This window comes from Lampetra fluviatilis, chromosome 2 (genome assembly GCF_964198595.1).
Source record: "Lampetra fluviatilis chromosome 2, kcLamFluv1.1, whole genome shotgun sequence".
NCBI lineage: Eukaryota > Metazoa > Chordata > Hyperoartia > Petromyzontiformes > Petromyzontidae > Lampetra > Lampetra fluviatilis.
In genome coordinates this window covers 1,941,925-1,967,337 of record NC_136276.1, presented here as the reverse complement: position 1 = coordinate 1,967,337, position 25,413 = coordinate 1,941,925, and the positions used below count along the sequence as shown (strand labels likewise).

General features: G+C 52.6%; 1 protein-coding gene across 3 annotated transcripts in view; it reads left to right on the top strand.

Moving 5' to 3' along the window:
- LOC144939153 (C-type mannose receptor 2-like) overlaps positions 1 to 19,481 on the top strand; it is a 55,017-nt gene extending 35,536 nt beyond the window's left edge. For 2 of the 3 annotated variants that reach the window (XM_078866674.1, XM_078866675.1), the window contains exons 18-32: positions 3,100 to 3,141; positions 4,007 to 4,170; positions 5,096 to 5,157; positions 6,022 to 6,122; positions 6,466 to 6,608; positions 7,291 to 7,405; positions 8,320 to 8,471; positions 9,545 to 9,635; positions 11,914 to 12,152; positions 12,670 to 12,844; positions 15,004 to 15,144; positions 16,368 to 16,517; positions 16,734 to 16,907; positions 17,359 to 17,385; positions 19,258 to 19,481. In XM_078866674.1, the coding sequence (XP_078722800.1) occupies positions 3,100 to 3,141; positions 4,007 to 4,170; positions 5,096 to 5,157; positions 6,022 to 6,122; positions 6,466 to 6,608; positions 7,291 to 7,405; positions 8,320 to 8,471; positions 9,545 to 9,635; positions 11,914 to 12,152; positions 12,670 to 12,844; positions 15,004 to 15,144; positions 16,368 to 16,517; positions 16,734 to 16,907; positions 17,359 to 17,385; positions 19,258 to 19,481 (2,000 nt within the window). The remainder of the gene's footprint in view (positions 1 to 3,099; positions 3,142 to 4,006; positions 4,171 to 5,095; positions 5,158 to 6,021; positions 6,123 to 6,465; positions 6,609 to 7,290; positions 7,406 to 8,319; positions 8,472 to 9,544; positions 9,636 to 11,913; positions 12,153 to 12,669; positions 12,845 to 15,003; positions 15,145 to 16,367; positions 16,518 to 16,733; positions 16,908 to 17,358; positions 17,386 to 19,257) is intronic. The other variant, XM_078866676.1, reaches the window with a different exon arrangement.
- Positions 19,482 to 25,413: the final 5,932 nt, after the last annotated feature.

The following is a 25,413-nucleotide window of genomic DNA, read 5'->3' as shown; positions in this document are numbered from 1 at the left end:
TGAATGAGCAGCTATTACCAAATCATCGGCATACATAACGTGGTTGACCAATAGGGAGCCATCCCTTGATCGCACCCGGGCGTCGATCAGCCTCCCATTATATCTGTACCAAATGGTAATTCCCCCGGTACAGCTATTGAAGGCTTCACGAACTACGCAGTCGAAATAGATGTTAAATAATGTGGGAGCCAGAGGACATCCCTGTCGCACCCCAAGGTGTACAGGGAAAGGCTCCGACTCCCGGCCACGTAGTTTTACCCGGGCCCGCTCACCATCATGAAGGTCCTTAATGATCGTGAGCAGAGGGTCAGGGACTCCGAAAGCACGAAGAACAACCCAGAGCCCAGTCCTACTGATGGTATCATAGGCCTTGACCAGGTCAATAAAGCAGAGATGTAGGTCTTTTTGGAATTCCCTACACCTCTGCTGTAGCAGACGGACAGAAAATATGGCATCTGTGCAGAACCGCCCTTTCCTGAAACCACATTGGGGCTCCGCAAGCCTCTCCTCAGCATGCCTAGCAAGGCGATGTTGAATAATCCTTGCCAGGACCTTACCCGGCACACTGAGGAGTGAGATGCCCCTGTAGTTGTTACAGTCTGTGCGGTCCCCCTTCTTAAAGAGGGGGACCACCAGGGCATCCTTCCAGTCCTGCGGAACCCGTCCAGTGGTCCAGACTGTTGTTATGATGTCATATAGGGCAGTCTGTGCACAAACGCCACCCTCCCTCAGCATTTCGCCTGGGAGATCATCTCTGCCCGGTGCCTTCCCTGGTCTCAGACTCCGGATCGCCCTCAGTACTTCCTCAACAGCCGGTACCTCAGCCAGCCACTCACAGGGGGTGACCTCTTCCAATATTTGAGGCACCGCAGCCTCAGCAGGGTTATCCCCACTTTGTGCCATGATGTTTTCCTGGCTGAGAGATTTTCCCTCCCCCAGGACCTCACAGAAATGCTCAGCAAATCTGCAAACCTGTTCCTGGGGGTCGGAGATTGGATCACCGTTTTTTCCTCTAATGATGGTAATAGGTGTGGCGCTGCAGGTTACTTTTTTGATGGAGTTAAATAGTGATTTGTGATCGCGGGCCACTGAGGCAGACTCCATCTCCTCAGCAACCCGCGACCACCACCCATCCTTACAGCGCCTTACGGCTCTCCGAACCTCCGAGCGAAGGCTGCGGTAAACCTCCTCATTCTCTGACGTGGGATGCTGTAGGCGATGAGAGTGGGCCTGTCGCTTTTTCTCAATTAACCTGAACACCTCCTCCGTCAGCCAGGGTTCCCGGGGAGGTCTGGACCGCGTACCCAAAGCAGCCATTGCAGCTGCATGAGTCACAGTCTTAAACCTCGCCCATTTACCCTCGACATCAGGTGGAGTGGGGGACGATGCCAACCCCAGCTGCAAGCGATGATGAAATTCTCGCTTGCAACTTTCATCAGCTAACTTAGACCAGGCCACTTTTGGTTGGAATGGGATCCTGGGTGTACACCCACCACCGGAGTGGAAGAATGGCAGGCGCATCTTACAGATGACTAGTCGATGGTCAGAGGGCAGATCAGCTCCACGGTAGGTCCTGGTGTCAAGGACATGGGCTCGCATCCGCTGGTCCGTCACTACGTAGTCCAGCAGATGTTCTTGCTTGGACCCGGCATGCATCCATGATGTTGTGTGGATGCGCCGATGCCGGAAGAGCGTGTTGGTAATTACAAGCCCATGGGCTGCACAGAAATCTAGCAGCCTCCTACCGTTGTTATTGAGCTGATCTGGCCCATGCCTTCCAATCACTCCAGACCAGGTGCCAGCATCATGACCAACTCGGGCATTGAAGTCACCCAACAAGATGACTCTGTCCCGAGTGGCCACTTTAGCCAGCACCTGTGACAGTAGGTCATAGAAAGCGTCTGACTCATCGGCTTTGCCTGCATCCCTCCACGGATGTTCGTCTTCGGTGGGGGCGTAAGTAACCACGACCACCACTCCTCGCCTCTGGTTGATGGGAAGGCGAGCCCAAAGTATCCTGGGGCTTACAGCTTCCCACACCTCACCGCCACGCTCCCACGCCCCCTTCATTCTTTTGTTCAGAAGAAGAGCCACACCCTGTTGTTTGGCAGTCTCCTGCCCCGAGTAGAGGACTGTCCACCCCTCATGGTGGCAGGAGCCAGAACCGGTCCACCGGACCTCCTGAATGCCACAGAGATCCAGGCGGTACCGGTCCAGCTCCCGACAGAGGAGTGGCAGCCTCTCCTCCGCAGTGAGCGTTCGAACATTCCACGTGGCCATCCGCAATGGTTTTTCGTTGTTACTGGAGGAGCCCCGAGGGTTAAAATTCAATCTCCTGGCTCCGCCAAATGGGGTTTGGCCAGGAGACGTCATAAAAGCCTGACCCCCCGGGGCCTCCGGCACAAGCTTATTAATTACAGGTTTATGTTTAAATCGTAGTTTAGTGGTGGTTAATTGAAGGTGGAGGGGTTACCAGCCCCTCGCACCCGTCCAGAGCCCCCGTTTAGCCACTGTGGTGGTCACAGACGCCATGAGGGGAGAGGCCAATGGGCATTGGCCCTCCCCCCACAGCACTGCCCACGACAGTGTTGCCCGTCCGGCACCGCGAGGAGGTAGGAGGTTGTTTTGCCGGACACACTCACACAAAGACACACAGTCACACACAGTCACACACAGTCACACACACAGTCACACCCACACAGTCACACACACAGTCACACACACACAGTCACACACACAGTCACACAGACACACAGTCACACACACAGTCACACACACAGTCACACACACTCACACACACTCTCACACACTCACACAGTCACACACACAGTCACACCCATACAGTCACACACACACTCACACAGTCACACACACACACTCACACACACACAGTCACACCCATACAGTCACACTCACACACGCAGTCACACACAGTCACACACACACAGTCACACACACACAGTCACACACAGTCACACACACAGTCACACACACAGTCACACACAGTAACAGGCAAACGGACTCTGTGTAGCCGAGTGGCGTTCGTTAAGCGCCCACGCCACTGTGTTTACATTTCCCCCATTGTCTTTTGTTTTCCAGGAAAACCTTTAAATCCGATGTCGAATGACATGTTCCACAAAGGTAAGCACGTCGCACTACTTATATGCGGATCGCGATGTGCCACCCGACACAGCCAATAATATTGAAGCAAATCTAACCCCCCCAAAAAACTATGTTATAGATTGCATTGGTTGCGAAAGTCTACGTGTTAAACAGACATTTATTGTGTGTGTAATATGTTATATACAAAATACAAAGATCCCCCGTATAGCCTAAAACAGACTGTTGGGGCAAGTGCTGTTAGCGAGCACCTATGATAGGCACACGAGGGGGTGGGTGGCCAACACCACGCCCGACCGCCTTTGTCTCCCCAGTGGCGATGTTTACTCATTTGAGGCTGTGTCGACTTAGGGAAGGCCCAGGGCCGATTCAAATAATTTTCACCGGAGTTGGCCGTGAGCAGGAATCGAACTCGGGTCGCCAGGTTCCTACGTCGGATTGTTCCAAAAGTGCGACGTAGGAAGAAACGATATTGTAAAGTATCAAAGTAAACTGTTGTGATTTTAGCAGACAAGGCCCACCGTGCTATTAGCTCGATTTCAGAAGCGACCTGGCCACAAATGATAGCTCCACGAAGTGTAAATTTACAACAGCCAAATACGCTCAGCGCGTGACGTTGATTCTAAATGTGGAGGGTGGAAACCGGAGGACCCGGAGAAAAATCCACGCGACCACGGGGAGAGAGGATAGAGAGAGAGAGACGCAATCTCCAAATATACAGCAGCATGCGTCAGGCTCGGGATCTAATAGCACGACCTTCCTGCTGCAGACAACACCCTCCACAGCTTGCCATCAGCCGATGCCACCTTTCAAGACGCAGTCAAACAATGAAAGCCCCTCCCCCCCGTACCCCCTCCTCCCCCTCCCCCCCCCCCGCGGGACACAGAGAACATGACGGCGGACGGCTGGTACGCGCTGGGCACGCGCGACATCTTCTACAGCCGCAACGAGACCGCGACGTTCGCCGCGGCTCGGCGCGAGTGCGCGCGCGGAGGGGGCGACCTGGCGATGCCGCGCAGCGAGCGCGAACAGCGGGAGCTGCTGCGCATCGTGAGGAGCTCCCGGGGGGGGGGGGGCTCTGCCGCACCTGGGAGGGAGGGGGGTGGTGGGGGGTTGTTGGCATGCTAGGGGGGTGGTGGGGGGGTTGGTTGGCACGCGAGGGGCAGGGGAGGGGGGCACAGGCGGTGCGTGCACCAAGTCGTCGGAGTCAGTCGATCCACGGCCACCACCTGGGTCTGCCCAGTGGAGAAGTCGACAACTCACGACACGATCATGTTGACGCGACCTAACCCAAAAACCCTGATTATTATTTATGGGTAATTTTCATCGCCAACGCCTCCGTGTTGAACTCACTTTCAAACAATTTTTTTGTATTCAAAATAAACTTTTTATTTCATCGGGTAAGGCCCACTGAGCTATTAGCTTATTTTTCAGAAGCCACCTACCCACAAATGATAGCCCCAATAAAGTAGCTGATCACGTGGAAATGTATTGCAGCCAAATGGAGGACGGCACACTGCGCATGAGGGGTGGCGTGGCACGCACCACGCCCGACCGCCTTTGTCTCCGCAGTGCTGATGTTTACACACAGCACCAGGTACTCATTCAAGGCTGAGTCAACCTAGGGGAGGTCCAGAATTGGTTTAGATATTAACCACTGATACCGTGGCCAGGAATAGAATCCAGGGTGACCGGGTTGAAAGTGCAGTGCGCCCAACCAGTCCTCCACCGCTCCCCCTACACACGCACACCCAGATACATTATGTGCAAAGACACAGACTGCTTCACACGTAGAGAGTTACTTGTTCACTTCTTAAAAATGTTGATAAAAAAATTCAATTATTGATGCCCATTCATTGAACTGTGTCTCTCTGTGTCTCTCTGTCTGTCTGTCTCTCTGTGTGTCTATACCTCTCTCTCTCCCTGTGTCTGGGTGTTTGTGTGTCTCTCTGTCGTCTCTGTCTATGATGCGTAGACATCCAAGTACGACCTCCAAGAAATATGGATGGGTCTTCAGATGGATAAAGGAGTGTTTGGGTGCGTACTCACGCTAAACACAATAGCATGCACACACGCAAGGTAGTCACACACGTACACAATAAACAAGGGAGGCACGTACACATGGATACGTACAATAGTTTCACTCACCACTCATGTCGGCCCTTGCCTGGATTATAATTTAGGTCACCGGACTCATAGAGCACCACGCTAACCACTGCGCCACCGTTCTATGCAGAATGCGTGCGCACGCACACGTAGACAAAGACACATTGAGAAGTGCACATAGACGTGGAGGCACGTAGACGCGTACGCATCACACGGACACGCAAGCACACGGGACACGTATGTAGACACACACACAGACGTGTCCACAAGGCCTCATTGGATCCGCGTCTGTTCGGCTCGGAGATCCGTAGACATATTTTTGAGCCCGGCCCACCGCATCCAGTATGCCTCCCACTGGGGCCACTCCTAGTCACGTGCCACCTACTCCAGTCCACCAGCGTCCCGGTAAAGATCCCTGTATAGCCTGTAACACAGACTGTGGGAGCAAGTGTTGTTAGCGAGCAGCACTGATGAGGACCCGCACAGCACACGAGGGGGTGGTGGCCAGCACCACGCCCAGCCGCCATTGTCTCCCCAGTGGCGATGTTTACTACACACCAGGTTACTCATTTGAGGCTGAGTCGATCTTGGCGAGGCCCAGGACCAGGTCACTGAGTGCTGGCCGTGAGAGACAATCAAAGCCGGGTCGCCGGGACGTGGTAGCGCGGCGAGCTAACCGCGACACGACCGCTCTCCCCACATCGACACGGACACGCTCGCATGGACGCGCGCGCGCGCGATTACCACGCTTGGCTACGTGCCGGTGCCAACGACGCTCGACGTGCACACGTGCAGGTGGGTCGACGGCTCGCCGCTGAACTACACCAACTGGTCGCCCTTCGAGCCCAACAACCACGCGCTGGAGGAGTACTGCGGCAGCATGAGCTCGCAGATCGGTGAGCAGAAGTCCTGCCCCTCCGTCCGTCGGACTCCGACCAATCCCTCCGTCCGCCTCACGCCGAATCTCTCCATCCCCCTGTCCGTCTACCCATCCTTCTGTCTCGTGCGAAGTGCACGTGCGTGCGTGTCTGCCCGTCTCATGCCATCTGTGTCTGTCTCCATACATCGATGAAATCCCCGTCCTCCCTATCTCTGCCTCCTCGCCTGCGAGTCTGTGATGTTGGCCGCTCAGTCTCTGAGATCATTCTGCCGATGATGAATTGATGATGCTGATGACCCAAACCGACGAGACGATGACCGTGCGTGTGCCCCCCCTCCCCTCCCCACCCGCCCTCGCAGGGAACTGGAACGATCGCAACTGCGGGGCGCGCCTCGCTTACATTTGCCAGCGTGGGAACGGCACCACCCCCATGGCCACCCCAGCCCCTACCGCCCCCTCCACGGGGGGATGCCCCCGCAAATGGCTCCTCTTTGGCAGCAAGGTGACCCCCCCCACCCCCACGACGCCACCACCCTCCCCCACCCCAACAAACAAAAGACAAAGATCCCCCGTATAGCCTTAAGAGACAAGTGCTGTTCGCGAGCACCTGTGAAGGCCGGCATGGCACACGAGGGGGTGGGTGACCAGCACCACGCCCGACCGCCTTTGTCTCCCGAGTGGTGATGTTTACTACGCACCGCACCAGGTACTCATTTGAGGCTGAGTCGACCTAGGGGATGAAGCCCATTACACAGCTGATGATGCTGCGGATGATGATGTTGATGACGGTGCAGATGATGGTGATGGTGCTGATGGTGCTCATGATGCTGGTGATGCTGATGATGCTGATGATGCTAATGATGCTGATGATGCTCATGATGCTGATGATGCTGATGGTGCTGATGATGCTCACGATGCTGATTGTGCTGATGATGCTGATGATGCTCATGATGCTCATGATGCTCACGATGCTGATTGTGCTGATGATGCTGATGATGCTCATGATGCTCATGATGCTCATGATGCTCATGATGCTGATGGTGCTGATGATGCTCACGATGCTGATTGTGCTGATGATGCTGATGATGCTCATGATGCTCATGATGCTCATGATGCTCACGATGCTGATTGTGCTGATGATGCTGATGATGCTCATAATGCTGATGCTCATGTGTTGCGAGCAGTGCTATTTGATCCGGGCATCCAACTCATCGGAGTACGTCAACTGGGACTCGGCGAACCTCGTCTGTCACAGCCGAGGAGGGCACCTCGTCACCGTGCAGTCCCCCCTCGAGCAAGGTTCTCAATCGATGCACATCATCATCGTCATCATCATTCACATCGTCATCTTCGTCAACATCATCATCGTCATCATTCACATCGTCATCTTCGTCAACATCATCATCATCATTCACATCGTCATCTTCGTCAACATCATCATCATCATTCACATCGTCATCTTCGTCATCATCATCATCATTCACATCGTCATCTTCGTCAACATCATCATCGTCATCATTCACATCGTCATCTTCGTCAACATCATCATCATCATTCACATCGTCATCTTCGTCAACATCATCATCATCATTCACATCGTCATCTTCGTCATCATCATCATCATTCACATCGTCATCTTCGTCAACATCATCATCATCATACACATCGTCATCTTCGTCAACATCATCATCATCATCATCATTCACATCGTCATCTTCGTCAACATCATCATCATCATTCACATCATCATCTTCGTCAACACCATCATCGTCAAGAGCACCATCGTGATTACCATCATCCTAATCGTGGTCAACAATAGCTGTTGCCTTTATGTGTCCGTGTGTGTCCGTGTCTGTGTCTCGGTATTTGTGTATGTCTCCCTCTCTGTGTGTCTGGCTATCTGTGCGTGCGTCTCTATGTGTCTGTGGCACGATGTTTGTGAGTCTCTCTGTATCTCACTCTATGACGTGTATTATTGTAGACATCCAAGTACGACCTCCATGGTACATGGATGGGTCTTTAGATGAATGAAGGAGCATTTGGGTGCGTGCTCGCTCGACCGTAATCAAGCGCTGCCAACCGTCGCCATTCCTTCTCGCAAGGGATTGCTGGGAGACGTTCTCGGGGAGGCCTTCATCCAGCAGTAGATCGATCGTGGTTGCCCAGGATGACGATGATGAGCAACGCCCTCCCCCACTCCCCCCCCCCCGCAGCCTTCCTGCTCAGCAACATGGTGCCGAATACAAACGGTCACCTCTACATCGGCCTCACAGACCGCAACAAGATGGACGAGTACCTGTGGACTGAGAACCTGCCGCTCTCCTTCAGCAACTGGGCGGCCGGGCAGCCCTCGCGGACTTACTCGGTAGTGCTGAGGTACCGGCGCGGTACCGCCACTCGCTCGCTGACTCGCCCGCTCGCTCGCCCGCTCGCCCGCCCGCTCGCCCTCCCGCTCGCTCGCTCGCCCGGAGGGTCCTCGCGGCGCGGCCAACGGAGTCCGCCGATGTCCCCAAACGTGCACCCCCCCCCTCCCCGCCTCCCTTCTTCGGAAGCCCGAGAAGGGCCGGGGGTGGCGGCGCTCGGGGAGTTCGCCGGGCGCCGGGGGAGCGGGGGGGCGAGGGAGCGGGGGGGCGGGGGGCGGGGGAGCGAGGGGGCGGGGGGGCCGTTCGGCCGCTCCCGAACCGTGCCCCCCCCCCCCCCCCCGTGGTGAGCTGTGAGCGCGGAGTCGGCGTCGCGCCCCGATCAGCGCTGCGGTCGGATGCGCGATGGCGATGACCTCTGACCTCTGTGCTGGTGTACGCCAGCCGGCGTCGTGTTGCTGCTGCTGCTACTGCCGCTGCGCGATTCCTCACAACCGCTACGCTCTGGCATGCGGTCGTTGTCTTTGGCTTCCTTGCGTAGTTGTTCAACGCTCTCCGCTGCATTTCCTGGAGTCTGTCATTTTTCCGCATTTTCCGCTTTCCCCACCTGTGATGCATCATTGTCGCCCAGCCACCCCAGCCATCCAAAGCCTTTCCGCTGACGACTTCCCGACTCTCTCGAGTGCTGCTAAGCTTGGCTTTTAAGTAGGAGATTATCGGTGTAAGGCACTACCACTGGAGTACGAGCTATGTGCCTAAACAAAGCGGTGGACGTAAAGTTAAGACATCCAATGGTATGACTCCATCCTGTGCCGGACACTCAGAAACGTTATTGTTGATGTTGTTGTTGATGTTGTTCTTAATGCCATTGGTGATGTCATCGTCGATGTCATCGTTAATGTTGTTGTTGATGTCATTGGCGATGTCATCGTTGATGTCGTTGATGTCATCGACGATGTCATCGTTGATGTCATTGTTGATGTCGTTCTTGATGTCATCGTCGATGTCATCGTTAATGTCGTTGTTGATGTCGTTGTTGATGTCATCGTTGCTGCCATTGTTGTGGTGGTGAGTGCAGCACGACTGCGTGGGCATGGATCCGTTCACAGGGAAGTGGGTCACCATCTCCTGCTTTGAGCTCAGTGGCTTCATCTGCCAGAAGTTCCGAGGTCAGCAGGTCACCCCTTCCCCGCTCACCCACACGCTCAGCCCTCCCCACTCACCCACACGCTCACCACTCCCCGCTCACCCACACGCTCACCACTCCCCGCTCACTGGCGCGCTCAGCCCTCCCCACTCACCCACACGCTCACCACTCCCCATTCACCCACACGCTCACCACTCCCCGCTCACCCACACGCTCACCACTCCCACTCACCCACACGCTCACCACTTCCACTCACCCACACGCTCACCACTCCCACTCACCCACACGCTCACCACTCCCACTCACCCACACGCTCACCACTCCCACTCACCCACACGCTCACCAATCCCACTCACCCACACGCTCACCACTCCCACTCACCCACACGCTCACCACTCCCACTCACCCACACGCTCACCACTCCCGCTCACCCACACGCTCAGCCCTCCCCACTCACCCACACGCTCACCACTCCCCGCTCACCCACACGCTCACCACTCCCCGCTCACTGGCGCGCTCAGCCCTCCCCACTCACCCACACGCTCACCACTCCCCGCTCACCCACACGCTCACCACTCCCCGCTCACCCACACGCTCACCACTCCCACTCACCCACACGCTCACCACTTCCACTCACCCACACGCTCACCACTCCCACTCACCCACACGCTCACCACTCCCACTCACCCACACGCTCACCACTTCCACTCACCCACACGCTCACCAATCCCACTCACCCACACGCTCACCACTCCCACTCACCCACACGCTCACCACTCCCACTCACCCACACGCTCACCACTCCCACTCACCCACACGCTCACCACTCCCACTCACCCACACGCTCACCACTCCCCGCTCACCCACACGCTCACCACTCCCCGCTCACCCACACACCCCTCTTCTCACCGGCATACTCACCGCTTTCCGCTCACCCACACGCTCACCCCTCCCATCTCACCAGCACACTCACCCCTCTCCTCTCACCTGCACCATCACCTACCTGCATCCTGTCTCACCTCGATACCTGGGCACAGTTTCACCTGCATCCTTCCCACACAAAATACTCCCCTATCTGTGGATATATCGATGGATAATCACTGAAATAAACATTGTAATCCACTCCTATGGGTAATGTAATCCACCGCAATGAGGATTGTAATCTACACCTATGGGTAATGTAATCCGCCGCAATGATAATTGTAATCCACTCTTATGGGTAATGTAATCCGCCACAATGAGAATTGTAATCCACTCCTATGGGTAATGTAATCCGCCGCAATGATAATTGTAATCTACACCTATGGGTAATGTAATCCGCCGCAATGAGAATTGTAATCCACTCCTATGGGTAATGTAATCCGCCGCAATGAGAATTGTAATCTACACCTATGGGTAATGTATTCCGCAGCAATGAGAATTGTAATCCACTCCTATGGGTAATGTAATCCACCGCAATGAGAATTGTAATCTACACCTATGGGTAATGTAATCCGCCGCAATGATAATTGTAATCCACTCTTATGGGTAATGTAATCCGCCACAATGAGAATTGTAATCCACTCCTATGGGTAATGTAATCCGCCGCAATGATAATTGTAATCTACACCTATGGGTAATGTAATCCGCCGCAATGAGAATTGTAATCCACTCCTATGGGTAATGTAATCCGCCGCAATGAGAATTGTAATCTACACCTATGGGTAATGTATTCCGCAGCAATGAGAATTGTAATCCACTCCTATGGGTAATGTAATCCGCCGCAATGAGAATTGTAATCCACTCCTATGGGTAATGTAATCCGCCGCAATGAGAATTGTAATCCGCTCCTATGGGTAATGTAATCCGCCGCAATGAGAATTGTAATCCACTCCTATGGGTAATGTAATCCACCGCAATGAGAATTGTAATCCACTCCTATGGGTAATGTAATCCGCCGCAATGAGAATTGTAATCCACTCCTATGGGTTATGTAATCCGCCGCAATGAGAATTGTAATCCACTCCTATGGGTAATGTAATCCGCCGCAATGAGAATTGTAATCCACTCCTATGGGTAATGTAATCCGCCGCAATGATAATTGTAATCCACTCCTATGGGTAATGTAATCCGCCGCAATGAGAATTGTAATCCACTCCTATGGGTAATGTAATCCGCCGCAATGAGAATTGTAATCCACTCCTATGGGTAATGTAATCCGTCGCAATGATAATTGTAATCCACTCCTATTGGTAATGTAATCCGCCGCAATGATGTAATTGTAAATCCCACGCGAACCCGTCTCTCTCCACCCGCGCCAGACCCGCTGTTCCTGCCCCCCGCCGCCACGCCGGCCCCCCGGCAGCGCAACTTTGGGGGGCTCAGCTACTGGGTGGTGGCGGGGGAGCGAGTGGCGTGGGCCCGCGCCGCCGAGGTGTGTGCTGCCGAGAGCGCGGGGCTGCCCCACGTGATGGACCCCACGCACCACGCCTTCCTCACCGTGCTCGCCAGCCGCCTCAGGGAGCCCATCTGGCTCGGACTGCACGCACACGGCAACAAGGTGATGGTGGTGGTGGCGGTGGTGGTGGCGGCGGTGGTGGCGATGGTGGTTGTGGCACTGGTGGTGGTGGCAGTGGTGGTGGGTGGCACTGGTGGTGGTGGTGGTGACGGCAGTAGTGGGGACGGCGGTGGTGGTGGCGGTGGTGGCGGTGGTGGTGGTCGTAGTGGCGGTGGTGGTGGCGATATTGGCAGTGACACATTCACAATCATCATCATCATCATCATTGTCGTAATCATCTTACAACAAAATAAATAAATGTTTATCATCTTTGACATCACCGTCTTCATCACCATCATTGGTGGTGATGCTGGTGGTGGTACACAGTGTAGCAAACTCAATAATACAATCCAGTTAGAGCTGGGCTATCCGATTAATTAAGTATTAATTTACTCGCTCAGGTGAGTTCGGGTTAACTCGGCTACCTCAGGTCAGGAGCGGTCGAGGTTCACTCCGCTTGGCCTCCGCGCGGTTCGCCAGTCACCAATCTGTTCCCGTGTCGCTTCTTGGGCCGCTCCAGACCTTGGAGGCCCGCTCGCGCTTCGCGTGGGCCAGCGGGGAGCGCCTCTGGTACGAGGAGTGGGCGCCCGCGGAGCCGCGGCCCGGCAGGGACTGCGCCGTCATCTCCCTCAACGGCAGCTGGGCGAGCGAGGAGTGCGACGCCACGCGGCGCGTCGTGTGCCAGTCCTTGTCCGGTACGCGACATCAATCGTGAACGCTAGTCGACACTTTACTAACCCGACCGACTTCAGACTCTGCCTTCTCGACAGACCTGTTCTCCACCTGAAGACGGCTGCTTGCTTTGTGGCCAAAACGTCGTGAGAATTATTTTATTACGTTTTATTTTCATTATTTTATTATTTCCCTTCTACGTGATGACTTTACCGAAAGAACCAAGAAGATGAATCCCTGCAGTCACGAAAGCTTTAAATCAAAACTTAACCCGACCGAGTTAAGAAGTAGCCTGCCGATGATGAATCGCCCCCCCGTACCGCCTGCCGATGTTCAAAGCATGAAGCTAGTCAAATGTTTTTATTTTTTAATTTCATATCGCGCTGTGATTTAGCTTGGATAATCAGAATGCTGTAAACCGGCTTAGCAATTGGCAAGATTTCTGCTGTCAATTCCAAACCGTGCTTGCCAGTCCTACCGCTGATCGGTAGTGTTGGCATGTATGCATGCGCGAGGGAGTTTACGATTGGCAGGATGATGATGACGATGATCAGTCGCATAGCGGCAAAGTGTGCAGGCAGAGCAACTACATCTGGGGGCCGCAGGGTCCCAGGCGCCGGGCTAAACATGGTGTAGACCACCTCCAATTAGCACGGTTGGCTACGTATGGGGCGAAAGAAGTTCAACAATGCATACATATTCGCTGGTCACGTCCGTCAATCCCGTGAGCTCCCGAGCAGTGCGATTCGCGGGGTGTCCACTCGTGTGCAGCTCTGTCACAGGGCTCTATCTGCTGTCGGTCTGTGGGAAGACTTTATCTCCTTCGGTTGGCTCACTGCTGACGTGACCTTTTCACCCTGTTGTCCACTTATTACCGCCCCTCTCCCCTCTTATCTTTTCCTTTCTCTTTTCGATCTCTTCCGAATGTTCCCTCTGTCTCCCTTTCCTGTCTCTTGACCGTCCTATCGCCTCCTCGGTCACGGCTCGGGGCCTCCTACCACTCTGCGTGTGTATTACTCTGCTTGCGTTTGACACTGTTGAAAATAATCGCGTCATCTTTTTTTATTGGAAAACTCAACACATTTGTCAATAAGATTGCGCCCAGTAATGTGGGAACAGCGCGGGAAACCAGCACAGAGTGAGCTTAACGACGACCCACTGTCTATTGTCCAATTCTAACCTCACCCCCCCCCTTCTCGTAAATGCGAATTTAACGTAAGGTATTTCGAATCGTTCCCTAAGTTATACGTTACGTTTTTGAGAAACTCCATACATTCTGTTGCCGTCTAACGACGTATGCCCATGTGCAATAGGCGACATTCTGGGCAATGTCCCTTCTTCGCAGCGCATAGAGAGGAGCCACAGAGGTATAATGCGTTGATTGTTTTTTTTTGGTGCTGTCATTTGTTCTTGTGCACCACTGACAATGCAGCAGAAGCAGCAGCTCCGTTCGATCATTTTTAGTTAGAATGTTTTAAGTCACCCACTGGTTACCCAAATGTTCTTCATGGCGGCCCTCAGTGGCCTTCAGTGCAGCCCCTGACTTGCGGCCCCCGACAACACATGAATGTGAAAACACCTCCCAGCATCATCGTGCTGCTACCACACTCAGTGGTTTAGAATGTGTGGCGGCCCTGACACTGATAATGTCTTCTTGGCGAAATGAAACGAAGCTATTTTAAACCGCTATTTTATTTATTTCACCAGGCAAGGCCCACTGAGCTATGTAGTTCTTTTTCAGAAGCGACCTGGTTACCACAAATGACAGCTCAACGAAGTGGCTTTTCTAAATGTGGAGGGAAAAACAGGAGGACCCGGAAAAAAATCCACGCGACCACGGGGAGAGAGACACCGCGAACTCCATATATACCGGTGTCAGGGTCGGGATGGAACCCACAAACTCCTCCAGACCAGGCGAGGGAGATAGCATCTCCCAGCCACCGTGGCGCCTCGTGGTGTGACCCACCGTGACCCGCCGTGACCCGTCGTGACCCACTGTGACCTGCTGTGTCCTGCTGTGACCCGCTGTGACTCACCGTGACCCGCCGTGACCTGCTGTGACCCGCTGTAACCCGCTGTGACCTGCTGTGACCCCCTGTGACCCGCTGTGACCCGCTGTGACCTGCTGTGACCCACTGTGACCTGCTGTGACCCGCTGTGACCCCCTGTGACCGGCGTGCAGCTGGGCGCACGCCCGAGCACGGCACGTGCCCCGAGGACCCGTCGGGCACCAGCTGGGTCGCGTTCCGTGGACACTGCTACTCGATCCACACGGACAGCCCCAAGTCCTGGTCGCTCGCCGTGCGCCACTGCATGGGGCTGAGTGCGTGTGGGGGGGGGGGGTGGGGAGTGGGGAGTGGGGGGTGGTGGGGTGCACAGGGCACGGTAGGGGGCACAGCTGGTGCATCCACCAGTCATCTCAGTCAGCCAACCCATTGGCACCTGGGTCTGTCCCGTGACCTCCTGCCAGCGGGCGTTCGACACTTCACGTGGCCTTGAAGTGCACGTGGCCTGGCACAAGCGCCGTGGTGACGGCACAGACGCTTAGTGGCGAATGGCGATTGCTGTTGTCAGGGGGCTGTTTTTGCTGATGCTGATGATGGTTGCCGTGCTGATCCTGCTGCTGCTGGCGATAGTGCTACTAATTATGATGCTGCTGCTGTTAGCGCTGGGGGTGCCCGATCTGGCTTGAGGTGCTGCTTGCACCAGTGGTTGTGCTACTGCTGCTGCTAGTATTAGTGCAGGGAAGAGGGGAATGTGGTGTGGTGGTGCAGGGGGGTGGGGGAGCAGTGATGGTGTGGGTTGTGAGAAGTGGTTTAGTGGTGTGACCTGCGGGAGTAGAGGTGGTGGTGGTGAAAGGTGTGGGGGTTGACCATAAGGGTGTGAGGGTGTGAGGGTGATGGTGTGATGCATTGAAGTACCCTACCCTCTTGCCTTCCCGTGTGCATTCCCGGGACATCCACCATCTCCCGTGCCTCCATGTGTACCCCGTTGTTTCATTGTATTGTATCTTCTTGTATCTTCTTGTATCTTCTTGTATCTTCTTGTGGCTCGGTCTCTCCAAGAGCCTCCCACATATCCCCGCGTCTCACGCAATTCCCGATGTCTCGTTGTGCTATCATCTGTGGCCAGGTCGCTTGTGAGTGGGCTTTGTCTGGTACGATGGGGATGGTTAAGTGTTGTTTTTGTTTGTGTTTGGGTGGATTTGTTTACCTTTCTTGTACTCGGCACTCCTATCGTGTGTTTGTATTGTTGTTGTTGTAACGTCCTGACCCCGTGCCCCTACTGGACATCTGTGAAAAAGAGCTTCATAGCTCATCGGATTCCTCCAGTATAAATACACATTCTGATTATGATGATTCTGATCTCCCTCGAGCTGCTTGCATCTCCCTCCCAACAGCCTCTGTGTCTGGCTCTGACTCTCATTTCTCCCTCGTACCCCTCCCTGCGCCTCCTTCTCATCTCACGGCATCTCCCTGTGTCTCTCCCCCGTGTCTCGTCGTGCATCCCCCGCTATCCCCCCCCTCGTGTCTCCGTCCCACACAGACTCCTCCATGGTGAGCATCCACGACATGGAAGAGAATAAGTTCTTGGTGAAGATGTCCGTGATGTCCGATTCCCTGAGCCAGGGCCTCTGGACGGGCCTTTTCAAGTTGGAGACCGGTGAGGGCCGCAGTTCCCATGACCGCTCAGGAGGTAACTTCCCTCCAGCGGGGCTCCATGGACACCCCATCTCACGCTCTCACATCCTGTCTCTCCCTTCTCTGTTCTCTCTCTCCTCTATCCAATGCCACCTTCTCACCCTCTTCCCTCTCTGCCCCTTGGACTCCCCTCTCTGCTCTCTACCCCATCTCACGCCCCACCCCCTCTCTCTTACGTCCCCTCTCCCTCCCCGTGTGCGCCCATCATCAGCTCACGTTCCAACCAACCTCTACTGGCAGGACGAGAGCCCCGTGTCGTTCACCAACTGGAACTGGGGGGAGCCCAACTCCGCGATGGAGCGCTGCGTTGAGCTGCTGGTGGGCGGCCGATGGAACGACAAACCCTGCTCCATGGTGCTGCCCTACGTGTGCAAGAAGCCGCAGGGTGCGTGACGGCCACGGGGGAGAGCCGGGCGGGAAGGGAGAGGGGACAGAGGGTAGTGAGCGAGGGAGAGACGAGAGGGAGGTAAGGGAGAAGGAGAGGGCGCGGAGAGGAGAGGGGAGATTTTGAATGATCGCTTGAATAGTCAAAGGCCATCTGGCGTCGTCTTGTTCTGGGACGAGGAACGTAACGTCACCGTCGCTTATGAAACGCTCGTATCTCCAACGGGGCAGACGAGGGTTGTGCAGCTTTAAACACTTCAACCTGAAACTTTCTCGAGCGGAGCCGGCAAGCGCGCACAGGCTCGGGGCGTGGGAGGTGCGGGAGAGGAGCTGCGTGGTGCGTCGCTCGCTCGCCGCGATGGGGTTCGCGTGAGAATGCACGGCGTGCGTGCCCAGTGGGGGGGGGGGGGCCTTTCTAACGCGACGTTTTCTCGTGTGTGTCTTTGTTGCAGTGAGCGTCTGGGCGGCTCAAGTGTCAGGTGAGCAATCCGAGTCGAGGGTAGTTTTGTTATTTGTTAAATGTGCGCCTGCTCATTCGTCTTTGCATGCATGTGTCTGTCCGTCTGTCCATCCATGTGTGTGTGACCATCATGGGCGCAGTTTGTGGGGGGAGGGGGGGGCAATGCCCCTCAACTGGACACCTTCATAAATGTATTTTCAGTTGTTTACAATTAAGATTAAAAATATATTAATTATATGCACCCGCGATTCCTAATTTGAGAGACAAAGCGAAACCATGCCCCCCGCCCCCCAAATCGAGAGCTCAAACTCCACCTATGATGACCGTCCATTTGCCCATTTGTCTGTTCAGCAGTATTTGTGTCTGCCCGTACATATGCACTGTACATGCATCCGTCCTCATGTCCGTCCGCATATCTGTATGTCCGTCTGCCTGTTCATCTGTGCTCTAGGCTGACCTTGCCATATGAGTGTTACCATTTATAATCTGAGCTGTCATTTTTCGTGTCATAAATCGGAAGAAATATTGGCTTCCTGCCGTCTCTATTTGTCAACGCTGACTTGACAATTTTTTTGTCAAATATTGGCTTTCTAGCCCTTTTAGAACAATAGAATGTACGTCTGACACTAAGGATGGAACTGTGCACCACATTACAGCAGTGATGGTGTATTCATAAATTGACGTTGAGAAGTCTACCCCAAGACACGGAGAAGTTAGCTCTATTGGAATCCAAACACTAAGGCTGGAACTGTTCACCACATCCGCAATGCGATGAATCGTCTCGAGCAGTGCTTCTTCTTGACCCGGGGTGCACGCACCCCTGGGGAGCGTGAGATGCCCTTTCTAGGGGTGCGAAACATTGGCATATTTTTTTAGAAGGTAAATAATCGAAAACACAAATTAAGCACGGGCACGTAAGTACAACTACTTTGTTTCACAAAACTTATGTATTTATGAACATGTACAGCAAGGCTGCAGTAAAGGTTAGGAATCACTGGACGAGAGCAATCATCAATCAATCTCATTGATTCTTATTTTCCTTTGTGGTGCGTGTGGAATTGACAGCAGTGTGAATCTGTGGAATGCACACTGGAGTTGATCTACATAATCTAGAGGTGTGACTCCATATACGCTGCAGTGATGCGGAATATGTTTCATCTTAAACGGTGTGAGCATATAGAATCTACAGCCCCATGCATCTATAGCGTCTAGTGGTGGATCTATATAATCAGCAGCGCTGTGAGCCTGTACAAACAGACACTCATATATGATCAAAATCACTGTTGCCGAGCACGTACTGTATGTGTGTTGAACTTTTTTTGCACCGTACATAACCAACCGTGCTAATCGGAGGTGCGCGGGGGGGGGGGGGGTTAAGGACTCCAAACTAAACACACAAAAATCAGTTCTAAAGAAATGAGTTGGGCACAGACACCATAGGTTCCCAAGCGCCGAGCAGCCAGCAACAAACAGCACCAATAACAATATCAATATGAATTTGCCGAGCAGAGTCACTCATTTCTAGATTGGAAGTTTGCGTGACTGCAAGGATCCATACTCTTTGTTTTTATCGGTTAAGTCATGTAGATACAAATATATATAATAAATTAAAATTTTTACGAAAATTGTATTTATCTTATTGGTTCTTTCGGTAAAGTCACGTGACTGTACCGAAAGAACCAATAAGATGAATCCCTGCAGTCACGAAAGCTTTAAATCGAAAATTGTATTTGTTTTCATTTTAATTCATTTAATATGTTTTACCTACGTGACTTAACCGATAAAACCAAAGAGTACAGAGTCACTCACTCTCTCTCTTTTCCTGTCATCCCTACCCCTCCCCCGGCGTGATCTGGGCGCCACCACCACCTTCGTCACCATCATGTTGCAGGGGGCGCGGTGTCTCCCGCGGGCATTGCGGCCATCGTGCTGTGCATGCTGCTCGTGGTGGCCGTGCTATGCACGCTGGCGGTGCGTGCCTCGCACACGCGCGGCCTCTGGGCGCTGCCCTGCGTCCCCTACAGCGGGGTCATGTTCGCCGCGTCACGCGACAGCACCACGGACAGCGGTCCCAAGATGCTCATCAACGACGACGAATGCAACGAGCAGCTCTGAGACGGGGGGGGGGGGGGGGGTGGTGGTGGGTGGGGAGGGGGTTGGAAGTGGTGGGGGGTGGGGGGTGGGTAAGAGAGGAGGAGGAGGGGAAGAGGTTGAGGATGAGATGGGACGCAATGGGGAGAGAAGAGGGATGGACGGTGCAGAGAGGTTTGGTGTGTGTTGGAGAGTGGGTAGTGGGAGATATGGTGAGTGGAGCCATACGTAACACAGATTAGAGGGAGTGGTGGGGGGGGGGAATAGATAAACGAAGGGGTGAGAGTTAGAGAGGGATATGTGGACGGAAAAGATGATGGAGTGAGAGCAGCGAGATGCACGGTTTACTACGTGTGGTGCGAAAGAAGTTCAACACACACGATTGGTGGTAAACCGGAAAGGAAGGAGATAGAGAGAGAGTGGGTGGTGTGAGAGAGGCAGACCATTGAAGGAGTTGGGGGAGAGTAGATGGGTGGTAGAGGGAGAGAGAGAGCGCGCATGGAGACGTGAGAGAGGAAGTGATGGGGGAGTAGAGGGGGGTGTGAGAGAGAGAGAGGGGGGGGGGGTAGAGGGAGCAGATGAGGTGTGAGCCAGGAGACAAATGGCAGGTAGCAGGGTGGAGGATCTGAGAGAGGGAGCGGTTGGCATTGGAGAGGGAAGAACAGAGACGGGAGAGAGATGCATGGGGAGAGTGAGAGGGGGGCAATGGTGAGAGAGGAGAGAAGCACGAGGCCAGACGTGATGCGGCATCACGTGGAACGCGGGGAAGAGAAGGCAGAGATGGGGGGGGGGGGGGGTGAGGGAGGAGAGTGGGGACAGAGCAATAGATGGGGCCAAGTGCCGACGCGAAGAGAAAGAGACGGGTGAGAGAAAGAGCCGAGATGCAGAGGGGATCTGGGAGAGTGAGAGGGAGGGATGGCAACAGGAGGAGAGGTCGACGCGAGGGAGTGCATACAGACAGAGGAAGGGGAATGAAGGGCAGTGGTAGATGGTGGGTGTGGGATGGAGTGAAAACGAGAGACGCGAGAAAGACAGGGAAACGGGAGAGATCGTCAAGAGAGGCTATGGAGAGTTAGAGATTAGTCCGAGGGGGGAGACGGCAAATATAATATGCAGAGAAGAGAGACGGGGAGGAGAATTGAGTCCCGAGTCAAGAGATCCGCAAGGAATGAGATAGCAAAGCTGTCAGCCCACACGGTTTACCCCGTATTCTTGTACAGGGAAATTGAGCTTTCAGCTCCGTACGGCGTACAGCCGTTTCTATACTGGCCAAACAAAATGTGTCTATTTTGTTTGTGTTTCTCCCTCGTGATGGGACTTTGTAAGATGAACGTTGAGATGTAAAAAGGGGGCACGGGGTTAACCATTAATGTCTGAATTTGTCTGTAATAAGGTAGAGGAGGGCACTGATTAAGGGTTGACAGCTAAGAGAGAGGCAAGGGGGATGCAGAGAGGCGAGGGCATTGCAGAACGGGAGGTGGGGAGGAGAGCTGAGGGAGAAAGCTAAGAGACCACGAGGGTAACAAACATCACTGGCGGTGATGCAGGGGCCGCGTTTGTCGGCGGTGGTTGTGGTGGCGGGGGATGCACACGGAGGGCCTCTGAGCCGCGTACAGCTTTGCACCACCATAATCTATGCCGTGTGAGCGCTGCTACAAACGATCTAATCTTATTATAATTAACCAAAGTGATTCGTTCCGTTGGTCGCCGGCGAAGTGATTTGTCGCCGGCGACTTGGAGGTCGTGGAGCCGAGTGCGTCGTGGTCGCGTGGGATTTGTCGAGTCCGGATTTCGTTTTTTGGTTTTATCGGCGATTTGAGTGAAATTGTCCGCCCATCCACGAGCCCAACACAAGCTGGGGGGTCGAACGTGCAACTCTCCTGCACGAACCTTCGTGAAAGTCTTCATGTATTCTGCAACATTAATCTCAATTGTGTGTGTGTGTCATGAAGAGGCCGGGAGGTCGTCTCCGGCTTTCCCGGGTCCCTGCGAGCCGGTCAGAGGATCTAGGCAAGGAAATGTGTCTGCTCGGCCTATGGCTAAAAAAAAAAGCTAATCAAAAAAAGCTATCGAGTTGCAAAAAAAAACAAGGAAATACATGACAAATAACTCAGGTGCGTGTCGTTTTACTTCATAAAGTGAGATTACTAAAGACGTGTTTAACATCGAAGCTGTTATCCCTTCAGCAGCACTATCCCGGTGCAGCCAACCTCTGTGCGCGCATTACCAAGTCAACGAAGCGATTTGTAAGAACAGCAAAACGTTAAACTATTGTGTTTATTCCACCGGGTAGGGCCCCACCGAGATATGTTTGAGCTCTAGATTTGTTGTTGTTGCAGACGCGACCTGGCTATCACAAATGAGGCCTCAACGAAGTGGCTCATCGCCGTCACCCGCGTGTTTTAAAAATTTGACGGCGTCAGCCAAATGGTCTCAGACGCGCGTTTGATGAATTCTCAACGTGATGCCGGGTTGATGAGAAGTTGCAGACTCACGTTTCCCCAACCCCCAAGTGTTGCTCCCCATGTTCAACAGAGCCACATCGGACAACATTGTTGCCAGGAGGGGATTGTGATTCCTCGTTTTTTTCCGGAACGCTGCGAGGCTGACTTGGATTATTGGCATAAGGCACTACCACGAGAGTACAACCCGGTATATCCGTGGTGATCCTACATTGGTGTAGCATAATTGTGAAGTTGCAGTCGTTGCCCCACGTCTACATCAGTCATACGTAAGAAGAATAAGAAGTTGTACCCTATTACCTTCATAGACCAAACAACGCACCGTTCAAACTTGGGCTTCCGACAACACGAACACAAAGGCAGGCTCTGTGTAGAACGGTTTCTGTTAGTCGCTGGGTAGTGTCCAATAACATGAATGTCACCTTTTGGTAAATGGGTTCCACTCGTGTGTCAAGTCGCTTTCAATCGATGGGATTGTTTTGGCTCCGCGCGGGAGAGAAACCCGCCTTCGTGTGCTGTGACGCTCAAATTGCTGCACAGATGGATTCACGAAATGTGTATTTCTGCGCCAACCATCTCCCGCAGGCAAAGTCTCTTCCCTCCCAACCCACCCCTGACCCAAGTTAGCGACCAGGCCTCCAAACCAGCTTAGCTTTGGCGTAGGGGGGGGGGGCTCTTGAGATTTGAAGAGACGGGGCCACACACAATGCTCATTTAGCAGCACCTCGACAAAGCTCGCACCGCTTGCTGTCCGATGTGTGTTTTCTGGTCGTGCCGCGTGTTACGGGAAGGTGCCCGACGTTTCGCTGCACGTGCCGGGAGGTGTTTTCTTGTCGCGGAACTAAAATCCAGTCGCGTGCCCAGCAGCACGCGGTACGAGCCGACAGCAAGCATCGGAGAGGCTGCATCATGTCCATGTCTGGTTGGGAAACAGGGTCGATTTTTCTCCGAATCATCACCCGGCTATATACGTATATGATTATGTATATCCTCTTGTAAGGGCAGAGCTAATGATGTGAATGCGGGTGAGTGTTGACTGATTTGTGCTATGCGCGTCGCTATAAATGCACTCTTGTTCTTGTTTTTTTTGCTCGTTTTCACGTTTTGCGCGTTCACTGCCGTCGCCTGAAGGTGACGGGAGAAGTGTCACATTTGCAAACGAGCGAATTCGGTTTTTCTGTTTAATTTTTAAACTCGTACTTGTTCAATTCACAGTGTGTCGTTACGTCGCAATTGCTGACGGTATACGGAATGTTACGCAGTATATGTATATGATAGGGTGTTCTCCGCGTCTTACCACAGTAAACTTAATATATATTAGCTACAGTACAAAATGGGGATTGGTTGTTGTTTTTGTTTCTTTCATTCGTCTCGGGGTTGGGGTTTTGTTGTTGTTGTTGTTTTGTTGTTGTTGTTGTTGGCTCCACTGAGTTCGGCGTTGCAGTCAATGCGGCGGTTCCACGGTCGTTGTAAACCGGAGTCGCATTGATTCTCAATCTCATTGATTATCAGTCTCATTGAATATCGATCTCATTGAATCTCAATCTCATTGAACCTCAATCTCATTGATTATCAATCTCATTGAATCTCAATCTCATTGAACCTCAATATCATTGATTATCAGTCTCATTGAATATCAATCTCATTGAACCTCAATATCATTGATTATCAGTCTCATTGAATATCAATCTCATTGAACCTCAATATCATTGATTATCAGTCTCATTGAATATCAATCTCGTTGAATCTCAATCTCATTGATTCTCAGTCTCATTGATTATCAGTCTCATTGAATATCAATCTCATTGATTTTCAATCTCATTGAATCTCAATATCATTGATTATCAGTCTCATTGAATATCAATCTCATTGAATCTCAATCTCATTGATTTTCAATCTCATTGAACCTCAATCTCATTGAATCTCAATATCATTGATTATCAATCTCATTGAATATCAGTCTCATTGAATATCAATCTCATTGAATCTCAATCTCATTGATTTTCAATCTCATTGAACCTCAATCTCATTGAATCTCAATCTCATTGATTATCAGTCTCATTGAATATCAATCTCATTGATTTTCAATCTCATTGAATCTCAATATCATTGATTATCAATCTCATTGAATATCAGTCTCATTGAATATCAATCTCATTGAATCTCAATCTCATTGATTTTCAATCTCATTGAACCTCAATCTCATTGAATCTCAATCTCATTGATTATCAGTCTCATTGAATATCAATCTCATTGAATCTCAATCTCATTGATTATCAGTCTCATTGAACCTCAATCTCATTGAATCTCAATCTCATTGATTATCAGTCTCATTGAATATCAATCTCATTGAATCTCAATGTCATTGATTATCAGTCTCATTGAATATCAATCTCATTGAATCTCAATCTCATTGATTTTCAATCTCATTGAACCTCAATCTCATTGAATCTCAATCTCGTTCAATCTCAAATCTTATTGAATCTCAACGTTGCATGGTCCACCGCACCCAACTCCGTCACTGTGCCTCTCCTGTGGCATTCGAATTGTAGCGGGAAGCGATCATCACCACGACACGCTAAAACATGTTTCTAGAAATGCTACTTTGATTGCTATCGGTGCCATGTGTCGAGAATCACATTCTCCTATTTCTATTTGGGAACCCCAGCACAGTGGGCGTTGCAACACCGCACCTCCGATTCGCACGGTCGGCTACGTACGGTGCGAAAGAAGCTCAACATACATCTTGTGTTGTTATAGAGCGGCCCCTGGAACTACTCCTGAAGCGTCGTCAGCTTGGACTATCCACACAAGATACCGTCCGTACCTCACGTTCACCGCAAAGAGTGTTCGTCACAAGTCCATTCAAACCTTAAATATTCAGATACCGAGTACAAGCCGAATGAAATGAAAATCCCACGTTAATAGTTGTTTCGGCATCATCAGCCACGGTGAATCTACTGCTGGATGAAGGCCGCCTCAAGCCGCGGCCATCGCTCACGAACACGTGATGTAATAATTGCACACGAGCCGATTCATAATCGGAATCTTCACTTAGACCGGAGAAGTCCGATGAGCTGTAAATCTCCCTTTCACATATCCAGTAGAAAGTTCAAGGTTCATGGCTCGGTACCATCGCGTTCCATGCCTTTGGCTGCATCATTATCCTTGACCATGTGCCCCTCAATCATCCCTCCGAGCGACGTGTCCTGCCCAAACTCACAATAGGACTTCCAATGCCATCAACGTGTCCAGGACAGCCTCGCCGAGCCTCAAGCTCCTATTGTCAGGAGGGGTCTGCATCGGGTTAGGGGCGGGGGGTGGGGTCGGTATTTTGGCCAATTCCTCGTTCAAGAAGTGTTTTCCGCGTGAGAGGAAACGGCAGCACCCGGCCGCGAAGCGTCGGGGACAAGGCCAGGATGGTGCCTGAGTGGGCGTGCCCCTGCGGGGGGGGGGGGTTTGTGAAGGGACGAGAGGTGAGGAGGTTGAGACGT